The 20,506-nt window shown below is 38.7% G+C and overlaps 2 protein-coding genes and 1 long non-coding RNA gene across 3 annotated transcripts; 2 read left to right on the plus strand and 1 right to left on the minus strand.

The window, feature by feature from the left end:
- Window positions 1-1,099: 1,099 nt before the first annotated feature.
- LOC147764780 (uncharacterized) lies at window positions 1,100-5,102 on the plus strand. Its single transcript, XM_087012428.1, has 3 exons — window positions 1,100-4,598; window positions 4,785-4,887; window positions 5,092-5,102. The coding sequence occupies exons 1-3, from the start codon at window positions 4,128-4,130 to the stop codon at window positions 5,100-5,102; spliced, it is 585 nt and encodes a 194-aa protein (XP_086868554.1). The 5' UTR covers window positions 1,100-4,127.
- Window positions 5,095-8,849, plus strand: LOC147764781 (uncharacterized). The gene is made up of 2 exons (XR_015332670.1): window positions 5,095-5,483; window positions 6,623-8,849. It is a non-coding gene; the product is annotated as an uncharacterized LOC147764781 (long non-coding RNA).
- Window positions 8,850-16,439: 7,590 nt separating this feature from the next.
- Window positions 16,440-18,665, minus strand: LOC106160748 (sodium-dependent glucose transporter 1A). The gene is made up of 3 exons (XM_013537419.2): window positions 18,366-18,665; window positions 17,923-18,208; window positions 16,440-17,671 (listed from the first exon to the last, which is right to left on the minus strand). The coding sequence occupies exons 1-3, from the start codon at window positions 18,477-18,479 to the stop codon at window positions 16,551-16,553; spliced, it is 1,521 nt and encodes a 506-aa protein (XP_013392873.2). The 5' UTR covers window positions 18,480-18,665; the 3' UTR covers window positions 16,440-16,550.
- Between the last annotated feature and the right edge of the window lie 1,841 nt (window positions 18,666-20,506).

Consider the following 20,506-nt stretch of genomic DNA (forward strand, 5'->3'; position numbering starts at 1 on the left):
ATAATCAGACAGGGAGAACAAATGGTGGTATATGCATCTTTGTTAAAAAGAAAATACGAAAGTATATATTAGAAATAGCAAAACCGTGTATTGATTGCCTGTTTATATTATGTGCTGAAGACTGAACCAAATGGTGTTTATAATCTTGAGCAGTGTATGATTGAATTATCTGAGAAGTATGACCACCTATTAAACGTAGTAGGGAAAATGTTTACAAAAGTCCTGAATGAAATGTTAATAAACTGGGCAGCAGATACAAGTAAGTTTTTATGAAGAACAGTGGGTTTAGGAAAGGCTATAGTACAATAGAAAATTACTTCACATTGCAAGCCTTAATACAGAAATATCTTACAAAACAGAGGGGAAGATGCTACTGTGTTTTTATCGACTTCGCTAACGAACAAGACGTGGGTGATATAAATACCTTTGTTAGCCAGTTTTTACTAAGGCTGAAGGACTGTGCTGGACAAAATTGGGTTGAAAGCATACAAAATAGTCCAAAACTTTGTAAAAACTATGCATTGTTTAAGAGTTTGTTAGAACCTGAAAAATATTTATTTGATATAAATATTAGGAAATACAGAGTAGCATTTTCAAGATTCAGGGCTTCAAATCAAAAACTTGCAATAGAAATTGGTAGACATGGAAATTTACAAAAAATTGATAGGTTGTGTAAATATTGCTTAGACAAAAATAGTTATGAAATTGAAGATGAGAAGCATTTTTTACTAGTTTGTCCACGTTATGAAGAATTGAGAGCTCGGTACATTCCTAATATGAATATTAATAATACATCTTCAAATTGTTATATTGCTGTGATGAAAAAAAAAATCCTGATGCTCTGAGCAACCTTGCTAGATTTATTTATCATGGTTTGATTGCTAGAGAAAACTGATACGAAATGTCAAACTGTAACCTTGTGATGTATTTGCTATGGGCTGGCGGCCTTTATCAATTGAATCAAGTTGATGACTTAAGTGTTCATTCCATACACATGGGTGAAAGTTTTCAGGATTATGCCTGATTTCAGGAATTTCGGTCTTCATTTTGATCTTTTTTTTTAATGGTTTAAATGAGATGAGAAATTGCAAGCCATGTTTTCAGGATTTTCAGTTTTAACAACTTTCACCTATGCATACAAATTATTTGCATGGCTCCAGATGTTTTATCCTAAATTCTAAACAGTGTGTGTCTGCTTTGTATTAACACTTTTAACTTTGAGCGCTCACAAGTGTCACAGAGGACAGAACAATTTTAATGCAATAATTTTGGATGATTGGACTATCATAACCAAAAAGCATTCTGTGTCCAAATTTAGATTGTAAAGATGACAGTGCACAGATTGAGCTTAAGTATCCAACATACAATGATTGAAACCTTTGATACTTGAACATTGACTCCCACTTGAACACTGACTGCCCAGTAAGCTGATTTAAGGTGCCTGGAAAGAGGGCTAGTGATGATGGACACTTGTGCATGGAACACCTTACTAGTACATTAACTTGAAGTTGGTGACTTGCTGAAATCAGAACACTGTGAGCTGTTGATGAAATGTGTTCTTGTGACTTTTATTAAAGTAGCCAAGCAATGACATATACTGGGCTTACTTAAACCCATGAAGCCTTATAGGACAATGGTACACTAACCCAATTTTAGTCCAATGAATCAAGCATTAAAACAGAAAATGAGAATGATGGGCAGTCATTCAGTTTACCAGAAAAATCCAGAAATTCATTTGTGTCGATTTTTTTTAGCCTTTAATTATTACATATTTACTATTTATCTGGAAAGGTAAGATGTCATGTTCATGAACTACTGCACATTATCTTTCCGTCTTTTAGGTAACAGTTGTCACAACAACAGGAATATCTGCCCTCCTTTTAAAAAAGATTGGTGCCCACACAGTGCATTCAACTTTAGCCTTGGATGATGGGAGACTCAACAAAGAAGACTTGGCCACCCGTATTTTGAGGGACCCTCAATAAAGAGACAGTGAAATGAAATCACAAATATGGACTGTCTTATTTAGGATGAGGTGTCCATGTTATCTAAGAGGTTGTTTGAGCAATTAGAGTACATCATTCGAGTTGTCAGAGGATCTGAGATTTTGATGGGAGGTGTGCGAGTTATTTTCAGTGGTGATTTTTATCAACTGTCACCTGTCCCAAATCATGATTATGAGGATTATGGGCATTTTGCTTTCCAGTCAGATATATTTAGCTAAGTCTTACCACATTACGTATTGTTGACAGATGTCAAACGCCAGGAGGATCCTTCATTTATTGCTGCTATTCAAGAGTCAGCAAGAGGTTCTCTCTCTAAAATATCTGATGACTATCTTTTGGGACTCTCTCATACCCTATCAGATAAATCTCCACACCCAAGTTTTCTGTTTGCAACCAAATTCGAGGTGGAGTACCACAATACCAGAGCCCTACAAAGACTACCCGGAGATCCAACAATTATAACATCTCAAGATGAGGGCGATGAAGATCAATTAAAGAAAATGCCAGCACCACATGTAAGTTCCTTGAATTTTTAGATTGTTGTTCTTTGATTAAACATTAAGTTTGATTAAGAGAGGCAAGACAGTTATGCAAGATGAGACCCATGACCAATCTGAGAAGACCATAGAGGAAGAGCTTGGGGCTGAATCAGCTGGGGAGCCTTGGCTGGATCACCTGGGGAGTCTGTGGCTAGATCATCTGGGGCTGCTCAGGTTCCAGAGGGTTCTGATGCCCAGGACTCTGACAGTGATTTGGATTATGATACCTCCGATGACGAGGGTTATATAAGATTTGATGAGCAAGAATTTAATGATAATGCTCTTCTTATAGTCAAATTCAGACAAGATCTTAATAGTTATCTACAACAGGATTTGTGCAGTATTCATGGATTTTTTTAACACAGACACTATTTGTATGGTTCTTACTGGATTTAACTGTATTATTTTCCTTTTTTGCAAGTTTGACCATTAAGTGCCATGCCATATTTTTGTTTAACATACAGAAGATTGAATATGCATTGACACAAGTTTTCAAGTATGTTGTGTACTATATAAATGATGGGAGTCTGTAACTACTTTTGTCTTATATATATGTGAATATGATTCATAGAAATTACTTTTTCATGAATGGTTTGATGTTCTCATTTAGAGTCTTTGATTGTCTGATTCATGGATTCGATGTTCTCCATCCAAGTTGGCAAATGCATTGAAAGTGGAATACCAGGGAATTGTGGAAAGAGTTAGAGACAACCCTATTTTGAAAAACTTAAATATACCCCTGCCCAACATAAATGCCAAGTCTGTCAGCAGCTTGCTCTGAATAGAAAAGAAAAAGGCTGATTATTTTTTCAACAACAGTGCCTTCAGTGACCAGTCATAGGAGGGTTATATCTGAATCACCAATGCCTGATGCTGACAACCTTCCCCTTGTTTGCCTCCAACCTCTCGTGAAGAAATCAGTTATCTAGACATTCCTCTTGTAACTGGGAAGCATCCCCTCCAGAAAAGGAAGCTGGACTTAGATGAACCCCAGCCACTGAAGCAAACATCAGTGAAGCAGTCCTCCGAACAAAGTGGTAAGATGTTGGAGATGGTTAGTGGACTATCACAAGCTTCACCTAAATGTACATGCATGTAATGGCAACTGTGCCACCGGCATTGCGCCCCAAGAGTTCACTGGGTGCACCTGTATTGTTGGTGGTGCCTACACAGCAGTCTAAAAAGTCCACAACTTTTACCCCACAAGCATCCACCATCCAAGGTTTGCCCTTCAGTTTGAAACCACCTTGTGCCACACCTTTACTGCCAGAAAAGTCAGATAAACCCTGTTCTGCATGTAAGGTACCAAGATGTGGTAGACAGAGGAAATGGTGCGCCCCATCCAAGGATAAAACAGGATACAGCAAGCAGAAACTATTTACTTTTTGTCCAGCATCTGGAAAACCCACTACTCCTGGATTTGACAAAATGAGGTTTCACAATTTTGAACATTTTGAGGAGGTTGTGGACAAGGAACTAGAGAAAAGGAAAAGCAGTGACAAATCTAGTTAATGTTCCACTCGCAAGAAGAAAAGTGCAAATGGCTGTGTAAAGTCAACACATATGTATCATCTAGTGACACATGCAGCTAATTCACAATGTGGAAAGGACTAAGGGTTTCAGTTGTCCACACTGTTGTAAGACATTTTCTCAGAAGGGGCACCTCGAGAGCCACTCAAGGCAGCACCTCTATCCCTTCATCCCTATGTACATGTCAGGAGAAGCTATGCTGCAATCCACTCCAAAAGCTAGATCATTCCACCCTGAGTCTGCTTTAGACCAGTTGTGGTTAGACCCAGCCAGTGCAGAACCCAAAGTCCTCCAGCTAGGCCATGACCAGTGGCGGCTTATGCTAGTCACGACGTTTGAGAAATACCAGGGCAAGTCTAACAAGTGGCTACTGGAAAATGATGTTGGATGGGTAGTCTGGCTATTGGCAGAATGCTGTCTGAAGGGAGAGTCCAATGTGCAGATCAGATGGCAGAAGCAGCAGCTGCTGGACTTAGTGAAAGACTATCCAGCAGTGAAAATTCTCCTGGAGAGAAAGTTACAGGTAACATATTTACTATTACTTTTTCTAGTTTTTTCCATGTAAATATACCCTGTTCCCATTTATAGCTAATGCTGCTATGACAGGTTTATCCTTATAAATGATGTATTTATTAATTGTTTTAATTTCAGATTATTCATGTTGTTAGTGCCTATACTTAGCACACATTAAAAATTAATATATTTATAGAAAGCCAAAGAGATAGAGGAAGCAGAAAGATCACTGAAGACTGTGAAAGAGATGGAGGAAGATCCTGGATATACTGAAGATTCCATTCTGTTGACACAAGCAGGTAAAACGATGAACCTTTGCAGATGTATAATGTTGTCTTCACGTGACACAAAGAGTAAAATAATGTTGAACTTGAAATTTTAACATTATCCTTATAGGCTGACTTTATTATACCCTGACTGAAATGCATTATACATCAAGTATCCCATATCCAGCACATATTCCATGAGACAGGGACTCAATGTTATATATTTGTTACCTTCAGAGGAAGCATAACAGCAGACCAAGGTATCTACACACACGACCTCTGTAAAGGAACTGGAGCTCACTGCAGAGTCCACCCCTGATCCAGAGGCCCCCTGCATTGGAAGGGTGGCAGAGGTCGTGGGAGGGAAGCCCAGACCCTAACATTAAGTGGCTAAAGGAAAATGAAGAGTATGGACTTTTTACTCCATCAATACCATATTTTTTTTCAGTTGAATATTAAAAAAAGTTGAAGATTGTCATCATTTATTGACAAACATAGTATATTATTGAATTACTATTTAGTTTAACTATGCATTTATATTCTCTTCACCATTTAGGTAAACCTTCTGAGCTTTGCAGCCCAATGGAATGCAAGAATGGACAAACTGAGAGTGGCAGGTGGTCAAGGGCGTAAGTCATCATTCACTGACCTGAGACAGATACAACGGCTTAACCACCATGCTGAGGTTTTGTTTGGGAAGGAACATTTGTTTGTAAAGAAGTATGAGTCAAAGTAGGGATAAACACTGTTTGGCAAATGTTTGGGACAAGATTCAACCTTAAACAGTACAGCCCAGAAAACTAAGTTCGGACGGATGAAGTATGCTCAGGCAGCTAACTTGCTGTATCTCCTTATTAAAATGTTAAGCCAGAAATCACCATCAAAGCTGGCAAGTCTGGTTAAAGGACAGTATCAGGGGATTGTTGACAGGGTGCGTGACAACCCCATTTTGGCAGTATTGAACCTTCCTCTTCCCAATATCAATGCCAAGTCAGTGACCAGCTTCATCACAAAAGAGAAGAAAAAGGCCAACTACATTGCAACTGTGATACCCAGCGTGACGTCTCACAGGAAAGTGGTTTTAGACATCCCTATCCCTGATGCTGAAAGCCTGCCCCTGTCACTGCCCTCACCATCATGTCCTCAGGTCCAGTATCCATTGCCACTGCATGTGACAGGAAAGAGACCACTACAAAAAAGAAAACTGGAGGGCCACAACCATTTACATCAGATGACAAAACTAACACAACGGGTCTAGATGCAGTTTCTTTGGGCATGGAAAGTGAAAGAAAATGTCCTCTTATGACCAAAGAGACTGCTTCTGCTGCACCTGTTCTGTTAGTTGTGCCATCTCAGCCACAAGGCCCGTCAGTGGTATTTGGGCGGCCCAACCAGCCTGCCTTTGTTTTCATGTCTCCACCTCCACCAGTGCAGTCAAAACCTGTCATGCCCAAAAAGTCCAGTAAACCTTGTGCCCTTTGTAAGATCCCAAAATGTGGTGGCAAAAGGAGGCGATATACACCCAGAAATGACTGAAGGCAGTGGACAAAAGATATTTACATTTTGCCCTACAAGTCTACAAATGATTTGATCTTGTCTATGAAAGTTATGAACATTTTAAAAGAGCTGTTAATGAAGAACTAGATAAGAGAAAAAAACATTGTATTATTAGAATGTTTGGCTTCATCTGTTATCATATTTATTTGTAACACATTTGATTAGCTTTTATTATTTGTCATTAGTGTTCATCCTCTTTTTAACTTTGCAGTTGATGAAGAACAGTCTGGAGAATTGGAAGAAGAAGAGAAGGAAGATAGTGGTGAAGGTGATGAGGAATCGGAGGGTGAGGGGTTGGTATTGGATCAAAAGGACACAGATCCAATCAACTACATCAGCAAGTCACACACCTCTGTAACACAAGCAGAAAAAGTAGATGAGTCACATATGGTGATATAGCATTTTGCATAGCTGCACAGGTGGAACGAGCTGCCAATTTATCTATAAATTTTTATAAATTTCATGTTGTACAGTCTACTGTAAATTTTAAGGCTTTTAGACTCAACATAGATCTATTATTATCACTGTATCATAGGTGATCAGTCCAGTTCTTCAGAACGTCCTCATGGCACCTAGACACTACCATCTAACTGGTTTTAAGGAGGTTGAGAATCTGGCTGTGTCACTTCTACAGCTGGCTGATGACACTGTCAGACACATAATTCTAGCACCACTCAGGAAACAAATAAGAGTAGCTGCACTGGCTCTCCATGACCCTGACAAGTCCTACTCACAGTTCACCAAAAAGTATACATCAAAGTGGGGATATACTCTCTTTGGCAGATGTCTAGGACCCGAATCCCCCTTGAGTAGTACAGCCCAGAAAACCAAGTTTGGGTAGATGAGGTAAGCCCAGGCAGCCAGTATCACCGAAGAATCTTGGCTTAATTACATACTGATCTAGATTATTGAGAATCACCCACCAGTTCATCAGAACCTGTGTACATTGGTAAATCTAATGAAAGTTCATTCAAAGAAGGTAATGCTCAGCACCTTCTATGGGAGGAACAGAAAGAGCAAGCACAAGCAAAGGGCACAAGATTGACGTGGCGGCACCCTATGATGGTGAAGTGGTGCATGTCAATGAGGGCAATTTCTACCTCAGCTTATGGTTTCATCATTGACTCTGGCTTCAGAAGATGCCAAGAAGAACTCTAACAGACTATGAACATTATTTAACAATTACCAGTGGAGAAGAAGCCACTGACAGATTCATAGCTGCAACAAAATTTGATACTCTCTAAGACTATCAGAAAAATGTATCATTGCTATTTGATGAAGTGCAAATTAAGTCAGACTTGATCTGCAACAAGCACACTGGACAATTGATTGAACTATGCAAAAAACATACATTGAAATTTATATTTCAGAAAAATTTAAAAGATGGTGGCAACAAAGAACAAGATCTTGCCACCCATGTTTACTGTTTATGGTGCAAGAGATATCTGCAGATTATTCTTTCCCCCTTGCTTTCTACCACTGTTGCGCTTTTTCAGCATCATAACTGAAACATCAGAAATGGCAGCTGATTAACTGAACTTGAAGCATCAATTCTTACATCTCAGCTTCAGTAGCCATCTTATAATGTTACTCCGCCTAAAAAAGGCACTGCTTATTGAACATGGAGATTCGCATGTCGGACTATGCTGCAGTGAAAACAAATACAGCGCCACCTCACATCTTAAAATTTAAAATGCAGTAACTAACAAATTAAGCTGGTTGTTTCAAGTGCTAATTGATAAATATTGTAATCAGATCAAACAGGCACTTTATTTATGATAAAGAATGATATCAGATGATCTTGTGTTTGAGCCCTGTCAGTTTTTAGCATACTATATATGGATTTTGTTTCTTGGTGCTTTCACAGCATGCAGTTTATTGATTTAATTTAACAGTTTATTTGTTCACTAAGTGACCCATGATGTGGAGGTCAAATTTAACTGCCGCAAACATATTAAAAAATGAAAATACCCAATTGCATACTGCTCTTTCCTCTCCAAATATTTTTATTTTCATTCAGCATCCCTACTGTGAAGATAGTACTTGACTTGCAAGCATCAGTATGTACAATGGAAACCATAATTAAAGATTTCATGGGACCAGCAGGCCTTGACGTAGACGGCATACCTCCCTTTAGGGTTTGATGAAGTCATGGATGTCCTCTGGGCTAGATCAAGTCAACACATCAACTGTATGTTCATATGCGTGTATGAACATATGCTGTTCCATTTTTCTGTCCTCTAACTGCTAGTTACATTAATTCTCTGAAAGATAAAAAATACAAAATATTAGTTAACTCATTACAATTTGTTCAGGCATACCAATTTATGTACAGTCAATATGATGGTAACAATCATGGTGTAGCCCTGCAAAAATTCAAGTCTCATTTTTGAAGCAAATTTTTTTGTAAGGTCTTCATGTCCATTTCTTATACCTTCTGTGCCTTCTGGAATATGTGGCATCGTGCCACTGTAGGTAAATAATTGCATATAATTGATTACTTTTGCACTTTGCACTCTACTTTTTAATACTTCACAAGCATTTAAATTTGACTTACTGTTAAACACCAAAGGCTCTCAAAGGTACTTATTTTTCTTTTCAAAGATACATTAAAAGAGATATATTAATGATTGAGATTTTTATAGTAAATAATTCTTAATCATTATTATTACTGGTGTACCTGTTCTTCTTTGCTGCCCAATGGAATAATTAACATGTTGCTGTGGGTCAAGGGTGTCTGCCATCTAGTTAGATCCAAGGAAGAATCGGTTTCTGAGATTTTGTCACTCTGAACCACACTCTATAACACCTACGCCACTTTCAGAAAAAGTTAGGACCCTGAAGAGGATATCAATACACACTGGTAACTGTTACTTTACTCACTTCACTTCCAGAGAAGTGAAAAAGAACAAGATCTAAAAGAGCAAAATTTCTTCACATTCAAATATTCATTTATTCAAACCTAAGATTATTTGACTAAGAAAGATTAAATTAAATATACACTTATAACCAAAATTTAGTTTGATGATTTTATATCAGGTTTTGGATGTAAAATATCACCAATGTTCCGTGTATAAAATTCAACTTGTTTGTTTTTCCATGTTTAATATACAGTTTACACAGAGCAGGAGATGGTTGAGGATAAGGCTAAGGAAGGAGATGAATACCATATGTAGATAACCTGTGAGGTCAGTTGGGTTTTTCCATAGAGGTCACACTTGCTGTACAGGGAATTTAACTTAATGACATCATCTGGTTTAGAGATCATTTTGAAATGGCTTGCTGAGGTGGTAGTGTTGCATGGCTGGAAAAAAAGGAAGAACGAATTATCAAAATAGTGCACGGACTGTTTAAAAAGGACTCCCGGCTTCGCCTCGCCAATTATCTGCTCTATTTCTCGAAAGCTCAGCGCAGAGTGCTTTATCTGGCTTAAAGCACGAGTAATTAACCTTGTGCATTGGTGCGTGGAACGCATTCGTGGATGACGTGACTTTACACCAAATAAAGCACGGCGCGACCTATTGTCTTTTGAAAGGAGAGTGCTTTAAGGTATAGATAAAGTATGCGGCGCTGAGCTTTACAAGAAATACAGCAGATAATTGTCTCGGCTTCGCCTCGCCAATTATCTGCTCTATTTCTCGTAAAGCTCAGTACCGAGTACTTTATCTGGCTTAAAGCACGAGTAATTAACCCTGTGCATTGGTGTGTGGAACGCATTCGTGGATGACGTGACTTTACACAAAATAAAGGATGGCGCGACCTATTGTCTTTTGACAGGAGAGTGCTTTAAATACCATTACGGCATTAGCATGGAAGGACAATAACCTACTGCATGGTAAGTCACTGATGAGAAAAGGAGTTAAAAAAAAAGGGAACCCCTCTTGAGTCTTCTGATAACACCCTGAGCTTCAGAGATAACTTGACACTAACCTCTTCACTATAGCCTATCTTCATCGTGTCAAGTTACCTCTGACGAAAATAGTTTGACCTAGTTTATATAAGCCAATCGAATCCATGTTTCAAAATTTTTCACCAAAGTTTGGTGAAAACGCTGATTGGTTGACCGTCAATCGGCAATCCTCGGCTGATTCCGCAAGCTCCATACTAACAACATAGTTATTGTCGAGTGCGGAGACATCCGAGTAGTTCCGAGTGCATAACCGTACACAAAGAAAGCATGGAGTATATCGGAATTGAAACCAGAGCAGTTTGATGCCCTGCATAATTATCTACTGAGGGATGATGTATTTTGCGTGCTGCCCACAGGTTACGGCAAGTCCCTGATATTCAGCCTTATCTTTGATTGGTCCGGATTTGAACAAAGCGCGCTTTGACTCGTTCGCGTTCATTGGCTAGATCGTTCAATGAGTCATTGAGTGCGGGCTTTAAATTTGATTGGCGGGCGGCAGAGGCAATCGAATGTGGTCAGAGGTAACTTGACACGATGAAGATAGGCTATAGTGAAGAGGTTAGTGTCAAGTTATCTCTGAAGCTCAGGGTGTCTGATAATGAAAGTCTATTAAACTGTGATTCACTTAACGGGGTACATAACCTTGAACATTAAGCGAGTTTATCCCGGGATTTTAACAAGAACAACCTACCATTTAGGTATTTTCAAATTTTACACCAATGAACTTCATCTTGTAACGTCATAGCTAGGTATTCCTGTCACCCCGGTTCATATCCTTAAACTAGTGGCTGCCTTCGCTTCACATGCTGAATATAACCTGATGGACGATAATTATTGAGTAAGCACAACAGAAATGGAATGGCAGACTGTTCGTGCTGAAGCACAGGCCTCTCTCTCTCTGGCGTGTTTCGGGTGTGCCTGCTTAATGTGCGGATGTAGACCTTTAGGTGGCGCTTCTCTCAAGACAGTATACATTCGCTACAAGGGTTCAGATGTAGGAATGAATATAAAGCACAGTACCCAGAACGATTGTTTGTCGGGGTGCCCGCGGGCACTTTTTCCAAATACCATTCAAAAGTGAATGTTTGATTAAGAAAACATGTTTGAAGATGTTTCTGACAATCAAGCTTGTTTCATTTCTACCAGCGGGAAAGCCGTTCACCCAGCTCAGATCGGAGAATGGCTCAGCGAAAAGAACGACTCAGTCTGCCAGCTGTGAGAACGAAAACACCCAAACCCAATTGATGTCACAGGCATGCTCTTAAAAGTATTTGGTGCACAGATTGAACTATGATTATTTTAGGGTCCTACATGAAGAAGTTTGTATTAAAGTTTCACTCTCCTGGAACCATGAATAATGAAAAAATATAGCCTATTCATTGTCTATCCCCAAAAAGGAACATAGGCCTACGTTACTGTCACAAATGCTAAACGTCCAGCCGTGAAATGTTTTACTCACTTTGAAAATTCAGTCATCACTTGTTTTGTTCTTTGATTTATCTCCTACAAGTATAACGTTGTAAAAATTATAATAATTCTGTATAAAGCAATTAATTGTTTTTGAGTGACTTTAGTTTGCTTGTCACTGAATATTTTAAAAAAGGGGGAAATAAACCCCACCGACGGTAAAATAAGCATTAAATAAATTTTCCCATCGTGATCCAAATATTATATCAGAAATGTCAAACTATCATGAATCACAATATATTTTTCGATCAGCAACAGAAAACACTGTTTTCTATTGCACAAGTACTTGAACAAAATGAAACTTTTTGACAATTTTTCTGGGGAACATACATTACCTAGTATAAGCCATGACGCAAACCCCCCTTCATTTACAGTTTAAATATTTATAAAAACATCCTTACGTCATGTATGACTTAATTACCATGACGGAATCACTACAAAATGTATCGGAACGTATAAAAATTAAAATTAAATGACCCGAAACATACGTTACCATACGTTTCCGGAACATACGTTACCATTTACGGCTTTTGCATAATGTAAAGACATGGTAAAAATTAAGTTTGAATTTAAATTAAGACGGTCGTGGGTTTTTGTTCTATACACGTATATGTTTTAAAAATTGAATACAACTTTGAATTCATTCAATTTTATTTTTGGACACTTCAGCATGTGAAATGCACCTCTATATATATATACTATATAAACCGTTAAGATATTGTTCTTTTATTTAATCATGAAAGATTATAACATGAGTGATACATGGAATTCTTTATTGATAAACACCTTCACATATACAGGGTTACCACTAAATATGGAATATTATTTTTTGGCGAGTAAATTTTCTACAAAATATTTAATTTCTCTCTAACTACTTTAAATCCAAAGCTGAGATGTCACTCCATGTGTAGCCAGGTGTGTAACCTAATTACCACACAACTCTCGAAACAATTGATGCATGCAGTTGCATGTTCTGTGGTCAGAAATGTGAGGGGTGGTCTTTTCGGCAATTTCTGCCCTTGTATAAAAACGCATGGGTGTGGTCAATCTTTGGAGTGTGTTTAGAGAAGCAACAAAGGGATCGCTCTGAAACTTGACAGGTACATTAGTGAAGATATGGTTCGACAGCTAAGCAACGCAGCTTACTATGGGATTCTTGCTCTCAGAGAAAATGTCCAGAAACGGACAGCCATTGCCAGGTAATTCAACATTTATCAGGAACCGTTTGTGAAGTCCTCCAAAGAATTGCTGCAACAGGGGCACCTACTCCAATACATCGACCAGGGTGCCCGCGTATCACATCAAGAAGACAGGATCGCCTTCTCCTTAGAGGACGCCGTGCTGGTCGTACAAAGACAACCATTGTCCTCAGAAAAGAGAGGCAGAATGTCATTCAAACGCCCGTTTCAAGGTCCCTCTTGAACAAGATATTACTGCAAGCCGGTTATTTTGCACAAAGGCCAGTAGGGAAACCACTGTTAACAGCAGGTCATATACAGCGACGTCTGCAATGGGCTGGGGACCACGTGCGTTTGCAGCCAAAACACTGGAATCACGTCGTTTTCAGTGATTAGGCCAGATATGGATTTTTTAGGGTTGATCGTCGAAACCGTGTCCACCGACGTGTACGAGGGGCATAAAACGATGATTGTGTACTGCCTTGGGTGAAAGCCAAGACAGGTAACGTCTCTGTTTGGGGAGCATTTCATGTCAGTGCCCAGAACCAGTTGGTTTTTCTAGGAGGCAACCTCATCCAGGATTACTACAGAAACATTCTACAGCAAACAATGGTTCGATTGGTAAGAGTCATCTTCAGGAACAACTTTGTGTACCAAGACGACTGCGCAACCCCACATCGAGGCCGCAGAATCACTGTTTTTCTTCAAATCCAATGGGTTCAGCAACTGCCCTGGCCTGCAAACTCTCCAGATATGAACCCAACTGAAAATCTGTGGGCGGAAGTAACTCACAGAATAAATAGCTATGGTGTCGGCCGGTAAATAGTGATGAACTGCGTCAGGCAAATATCACTGCGTGGAATGATATCCCCAGCCAAACTCTAAAAAACGTTTCACAGGGTATGCCATGTAGGTTGAGGGCGCTGCAAGCGACTGCTGGAGATCATACCCGCAATTAATGACTTTTCATGATTTACTGTAGTGAGTTCTTTGACTGTGTAACATATCACTGTCTGGAGGCTATCAGTTACTTTTATATCTTATCTTAAAGTTTATACTGACATCAAACTGTTGATATGGTTTTCTGGGGGTGTTCCTTTCTTTTGAATGGCATCTTATGTCAGATTTAATATTATTGACCAAAATATCTCACAACAGAAGACTGGATGTTATTATCACTCAGTGACATACTTTTTTAATGACTCAAGCCCAAAAAATTTTAATCAGCACTCAAAAATAACAATGATAAAAAATATTCCATATTAAGTAGCAACCCTGTAAGGTACAATCACCAGATCATGGACTTAACATTTAACTACATCAAATGAATAAATAGATAAATGGATAGATAGCTGCACAATTATGTAGCATGCATATGCATAAAGCATGTCATAATCACGTAAGGTTTGATGCACTCGCCGAGTCACTTGCTCACAGTGAGTGGATAGCACCCAAACAGCGGGGGTTATTAGAAGAATAATAAAAGTAAAATGATACACAATAGTTATGATGATGATTAAAAGGAAGTGATGACTACTAAACCTAAGATCAAATTTGAATATTACCACGAGCTATGAGCTGGGCTCTTCTTTCCATGCATTTTTGGATAAGTATAAGACTGGGTTCCCACAGATTTAGATCGATCCGTCTGGATCGACCTAACTCCCTGGGGGTTCACGCTAAATTGCTGTCAGCTTCCGGGAGCCGAGCGCGCACAAAAGTTAATAACCCCCTTACAGGTTTTAGTAGGCAGCAATTTAGTGAGACTCCCCAGGGGGATAGATCGATCTAAATATCTGTGGGAATGGTCTCTAAGAGTTAACTATTGTCCATTTCCCCAGATCCCATTAGGGTTTTGAAGAGCTCATCGGTATCTTTAAAGTTTATGTTAACGAAGCTTTGGATGTTAGTCACAAAGGGGCGTTGGAGGTTATCATGAGCTGGACATTTTAAGAAGAAGTGACATATTCATATTCATATTCTATCTCCCCGGACTTACAGATGGGGCATGTTGGATACATCAAAGTTAAATCAATATTTATTTCTCAAACTGGCGTCGGGTTAGTAGACTTTCAGCAGGACGAGTAGGAATAAAACGCTTCACAACAAGTAAAATTAAAATATTTTTAATGACGGGCCGTGGCAGCGTGTTGAAAATGAAACTTACCGTCAGTATAAATGTTCCAGGTGGGTTAATTTAAAATCAAAGAAACATATATAACAAATATGTATTATAAGGCGTTTTGACTCACAACTATTCAATTGCAAATGTGTACTTATTGGAGATTTGGTAACAGAGCTGCCATTCCTCAAAATCAGAATTACAGACTTATTTTTTGTACATGTATATGGAGTATGGCCTCTTTGTGTTCTGCCACAAGTCTCTAAAGCAATGTGCGCGCTAATCTTCGAATTACCTCTTGTGGGATTCGGTTCCACTTTTGAAGTGCATGCCTGCTCCGGTAGGTGCCTGTTTTTTAGGATTCTATTGGACCAAATGTTTAATTGGACTCAGGTCTGGAAAATATGCTGGTCATCGTTGAACATCCAAAGCCTGAGCTGCATGGCAACGGGCATTGTCCTGTACGTTAGACGATGGGAGCATCTATCGTCTATGGCAGGAACGCTTCAAAACCTGATCATTTTAGTGCTGAGTCGTTAAAGATTCTCTAGCTCATTGTAAGTGATTTTGACGTTGGATGGGAACCAGATCAATTTTTCTGTAGGATCCATATGCATCTTGCTGTAGGACTACTATTTCGACTGTTGTGCCGTTTAGGGAACGCCCATTTTACCCCACCACTTCCAATAACCGAGTGCAGTCTGGAGCATGCCAATGACAGGCAAACTTTCCTCCCTCGTCATAGGCCGCATTCATATCGAGTTGAGCCATGGCTCTAAAAAGCCACGGCCTAAATATGGCGGAAGTACATGAAAGGAAAACCGCCTAATCTTTTAATAGTCTCCCCTCCTCTCACACGCCTCCCCATGCGTCGTCCCCGCGGTGGTACAGTCATTAAATCTCGGCTCCATTGGGACAACACATGGGGAGGCGTGTGAGAGGCGGAGAGACTATTAAAAGATTAGGCGGTTTTCCTTTCATGTACGTCCGCCATATTTAGGTCGTGGCTTTGTAGAGCCATGGCTCAACTCGATGTGAATGCGGCCATACGTAGCTTGATGAAACAAACGAGGCGATAAGCCTAAGGGTAGCGCTTTTATGGGTTGTGAACAGAATTTTCATGCCACACCCATAACACGCAACCAAAATAAGAAGTGAACATTTTACCATATTTCATATTCCTACCAATTGTACCATTCAAACGCTGATGTGTGTAAGAATTTAAAAACACTACCAAAAGACAATATATTTTAGAAAAAAAATTTCGTTGACATTCATTTACATTATACTAAATAAACAGTAAAATAATAATAATAAATAATGTGTAATATTATTTATTTTAGACAGGTCACATACTGCAATATTGAATTTAGCATTGATATTAGTGGAATTATTGCTTACTATATCAACCCCTCATACAACAACAGCTTGGTTGATTACTCACATGTAGACTTTGTTAAGTTTACAATTTTGTTGTGCTTATGGGGAGTGTATTGTCAAGATCCTCTTGTTTCTGGCACACAGGTATGTATCTTTCACCTTGCTTATGTGCGAGCACATACAGTATAAGAAACAGGCAAACCTTACCAATTGCACCACCGAGCATTATATACACAAAATACATTCCGTTAATAGGAAAGAAGTAGCCAAAAATTGGCGGGAAACCTAACTTTCCTACACAAGATCCCACGTAAAACATAATCGTAGCTTTTCCAGTCACATGAATATATCTTTCTGCCCATGATATTCCGGCGGCAAACAAAGAACCCATCCCTAACCCATATAATGCTGTACACAACCACATCACAATCTCATGTTTGCCAATCAGAAATGTCAACAGTAACATAGCAACGACAATCAGTGCAAGGTCTGTTGCAATCATAATTGTTGAACTCACAAATTTTGACAACAAGATAGAAAAACCTCTTGACGTAGACATCAAGCCCCAGAAAACCGTGGTCAGGTGTGCTGCCTTAGGTTTGGGCCAGTTCAAAATTCTGAATCCAAAGGTTGTCACAAGAGCAGAGAAACTTAATTCAAGGCCAACATACAAAAGATAGAAGAACGCCATAAGGACCAAAAACACGCCCTTAAAGATTATGGGATCGTTTCGAACCGCTTCACTTCCTTTTCTTTTTTTGGCATCTTGTCTTTTCCAGGAGAAACAACTTTGTTCTTGAATACAGGTTACCATAAAAAGCCCACCAGAACACAATAGCAGTGTTGCAGTGACAATATAAGCATATGCAATATCTGTTTCTGTCCACATTTCTCTCGTATTCAAAATGAGTGTTTCGTTTCTGTTATCATCATGAATCGAAAGAGCTGTATCGTTTGGTAGCTCCATTGCCACACTGGCCATATTGTTTCTCGAGAGGGATTCGTCCTCACCATGTCCCACTGAAGTGTCATTAGGTAAAATCCACGTGGATGTTTCATTATCGCCTATACTCATTCTTTTCGATAAAAAGGGTTCGGCTATTACTGGTGCCAAAAGAGCCCCAATACCGAACGTAAAGTGCAAAGCTTGCATGTAAGGTCCATTTTCTTTCCCCCAAATGTTGACACAGAGGGCACTTCCACCTAAAGCAGAACAATGTGAGATAGTATTTTGCTACCTTTGTCAAGTCTATTGCAGCATTAATTTTATTATTGACAGATGCACTTGTTAGTGCTATATATATATATATTTGTACAACGTATGGAAGCGAGTCTTGTCACTATTATTGTCATTATTTTGCAGATTGTTATGCGTACTGTAGTAATATGTTACATATTTCAATATATTTTCAGTTGCATTCAATTGTTATGTTATATAAGAAAGCAGTCTATACCTGTATCTAAACAACCAGTTGTTACCCCCTGCAATGCCAAACATACAGCCAACCAAGAAAGATGTTTTGTGAATGGAATTAGAACCGTAACAACACACGTCAGGATCATGATCACACTCAAAAATAGGTGATGGTTCATGTGGTCGTAGAGGAATCCGCCAAGTATGGAGCCAACCATTGATCCAGCTGATCGGCCGCTTATGGCATATGTGATTGATTCCACTGAAGTTTGGACCTGTTCTCTCAAATCAATCAAAGTAGGGCCGGGGATAGCTATACAAGTGCCCTAGAGAAAAGAAATCAGTCAGTTAACTGTTTTTGTACTTCTCTTTAAATACCACTTTGGCTATATATTGGACAGTTTTTGTTCTTCACAATTTGCTTAGTTCTTAAGATGTACCCATCAAACAGTCATGGTAAGTTCAACTGGTCTCATTACTTACCAGTGCCAGAAATGAAATACAAAGGGAAACTGTCGTATAGCGTCTGCCCTTACTGCATCGACAGGAATCCTTTCCTACTGCAGCACTTATACACCTCGGCTCTGTAGTGCTCATGTTGGCGAAGAGAATTTGAGCTACTGTCGTCTATGCCGTTACAAATGCTCTATTACATGCATTCTAATCTAATCTGGGTCGACTTTGTATGCTTTAAGGTAATGTATCTACTCTTTCTACAAACAAATACTCGTCACTTCCCGAATGGCACTTTTCGCAAATGCATTGGTATGTTCGTTTGTTTGTGGTCAGATTTGTACCCGGGATAAAGGCCATAATTTACAGATTTTTCCTTAAAATATTCCAGTAGATTGGTTATTTGTCTAGAATGATGCTGATTGATTTTCATTCGGATCATGTTTATCACCTAGATGTAAAAATTAGAAGATTAAAAATTTAGAAAATGGAGAATGCCCATTGACTTTTTTTCAAATTCTGTATTTTTTCCAAGTGATATACTAGTGATACTGGAGGCAATGGCTTCCGATAATTGACTTGGGGGGAGGGAGGCAGAAAAGAATGAAAAGTCTTTATTAACAGATAAAGAAATATACAGTACTTGTATTGTTTTAGCGTTAAATTACGTTTACAAATGTTACTGAGAACATATGTACTGAAAATTCCTTTAATACACATCTATCTCTTCATATAGGTGGTAACGCTCTGGTGAAATACTGTATTTCACGTGAAAAAATAATGTTGCATGTAAAAAAAATCGCGAAAATACTAGATGTTCTTGTTCTTCATATAGACACGAAGATAAATACACATTTGCCTTACCGAACTTGCGTTTACAAATAAGACTTGAAAGCAAACGAGTTCAATACTGACAGTGCTGTCATATAGGTTTCCCGCCAATTATGAATATTTCAGCGTTTTAGCATTTGGCACCTAGGGAGAAAGCTCTTCTTCAGTGCAGTGCAGTAAAACAATTGCATGAATGAGATTTGTAAAATATTATTTCATTGACAGAGAGCAATATGAGTGTCCAGAAGGGAATTTTCCTGGGGTAAATTGTCCTTATTGTCCGCTCGACAACTGCTGATCCAAAACTAAACCAAATGTGTGGTAAGGGTAACTTTTCAATTATTGCAGATGCATTGTAAATGTGGTAAGATTGCTCCGGTAAACCAACTGTGTAAACGGCATAGCGAAAACAATATTCTTGGAACTAATGCTATCATATCAGTTCACAGAACTGAACCAAGCAGGACAAACGAGCGTGTACAAAAAATGAAAGGGATAACAACTGTTGGTATGAGATGCATATTTCACAATAAAGGGAAGTTTGGCGTAGTCAAACGACATTTTATGGCGACAACAATTTCCATAGCTTATTGATGCACAATCCGCACATGCTCATTTGCCTCTTTACAACCCCACAAACGAAATTTGTGCGAAATTGTTTGTAAATAAAAACTTTTGCTGACTCATTGCATCATGATTTTAAGGATGATGAGTCGTGTCGAATATTTGATATATAATTTTATCCCTTAGGCCATAACATTTATAACAGGCAACAATTTGTTACATTGTTAGTATAGTGGGGTTATACATGTATAATAAATGCGGACTTGTTTGGCCAGATATCGAACAACCAATATTCTTTTTTCCCTTCTTTCTTGTTGTGAATGGAATTATGAAAAGTTTGTGGTGCACTAGGAAGGAGGAGGAGACATAAATACATTATAAACAACTCACAGTAATATAATAAATTCCATTTTACAACCAAAATAGCGGTTATCGCATTATTTTGAAATCTGTGCTTGCCATTAGACTACGTGGGCCTTTACAGATGGCTATACCTCCATAATAATATCTAAAGGTATATCTTAAGATATTATTACAAAAAAACCAAACTTTTTAGAGAAAAAAAAACTTGGACTAACTTTGAATTTCGGATTGGATTCATTAACCACTGGATAATATGGGAAAATTGTCTTTTACCCCAGATAAATCCTTTTTATTTTTGTTTATTTATTTAATTTTTTATTACCAAACCGAACAGTTGTTATCCCTTTAAGCTGGCTCAGTTCCAGTATGACGACTGATATGACTGGCCTAGAGTGTGGACAGAGCCAAAACCT

The sequence above is a fragment of the Lingula anatina genome, chromosome 1, assembly GCF_051362555.1.
Source record: "Lingula anatina isolate TDL-2025a chromosome 1, LinAna3.0, whole genome shotgun sequence".
NCBI lineage: Eukaryota > Metazoa > Brachiopoda > Lingulata > Lingulida > Lingulidae > Lingula > Lingula anatina.

Coding starts and splice junctions, on each gene's coding strand:
- LOC147764780 (XM_087012428.1), top strand. CDS start 4,128: ATGCAGCTAATTCACAATGTGGAAAGGACTAAGGGTTTCAGTTGTCCA. Junction 4,599..4,784: donor TCCTGGAGAGAAAGTTACAG/GTAACATATTTA, acceptor ATATATTTATAG/AAAGCCAAAGAGATAGAGGA.
- LOC106160748 (XM_013537419.2), bottom strand. CDS start 18,479: ATGAGCACTACAGAGCCGAGGTGTATAAGTGCTGCAGTAGGAAAGGAT. Junction 18,209..18,365: donor GTATTTCATTTCTGGCACTG/GTAAGTAATGAG, acceptor TCTTTTCTCTAG/GGCACTTGTATAGCTATCCC. Junction 17,672..17,922: donor AACTGGTTGTTTAGATACAG/GTATAGACTGCT, acceptor GTTCTGCTTTAG/GTGGAAGTGCCCTCTGTGTC.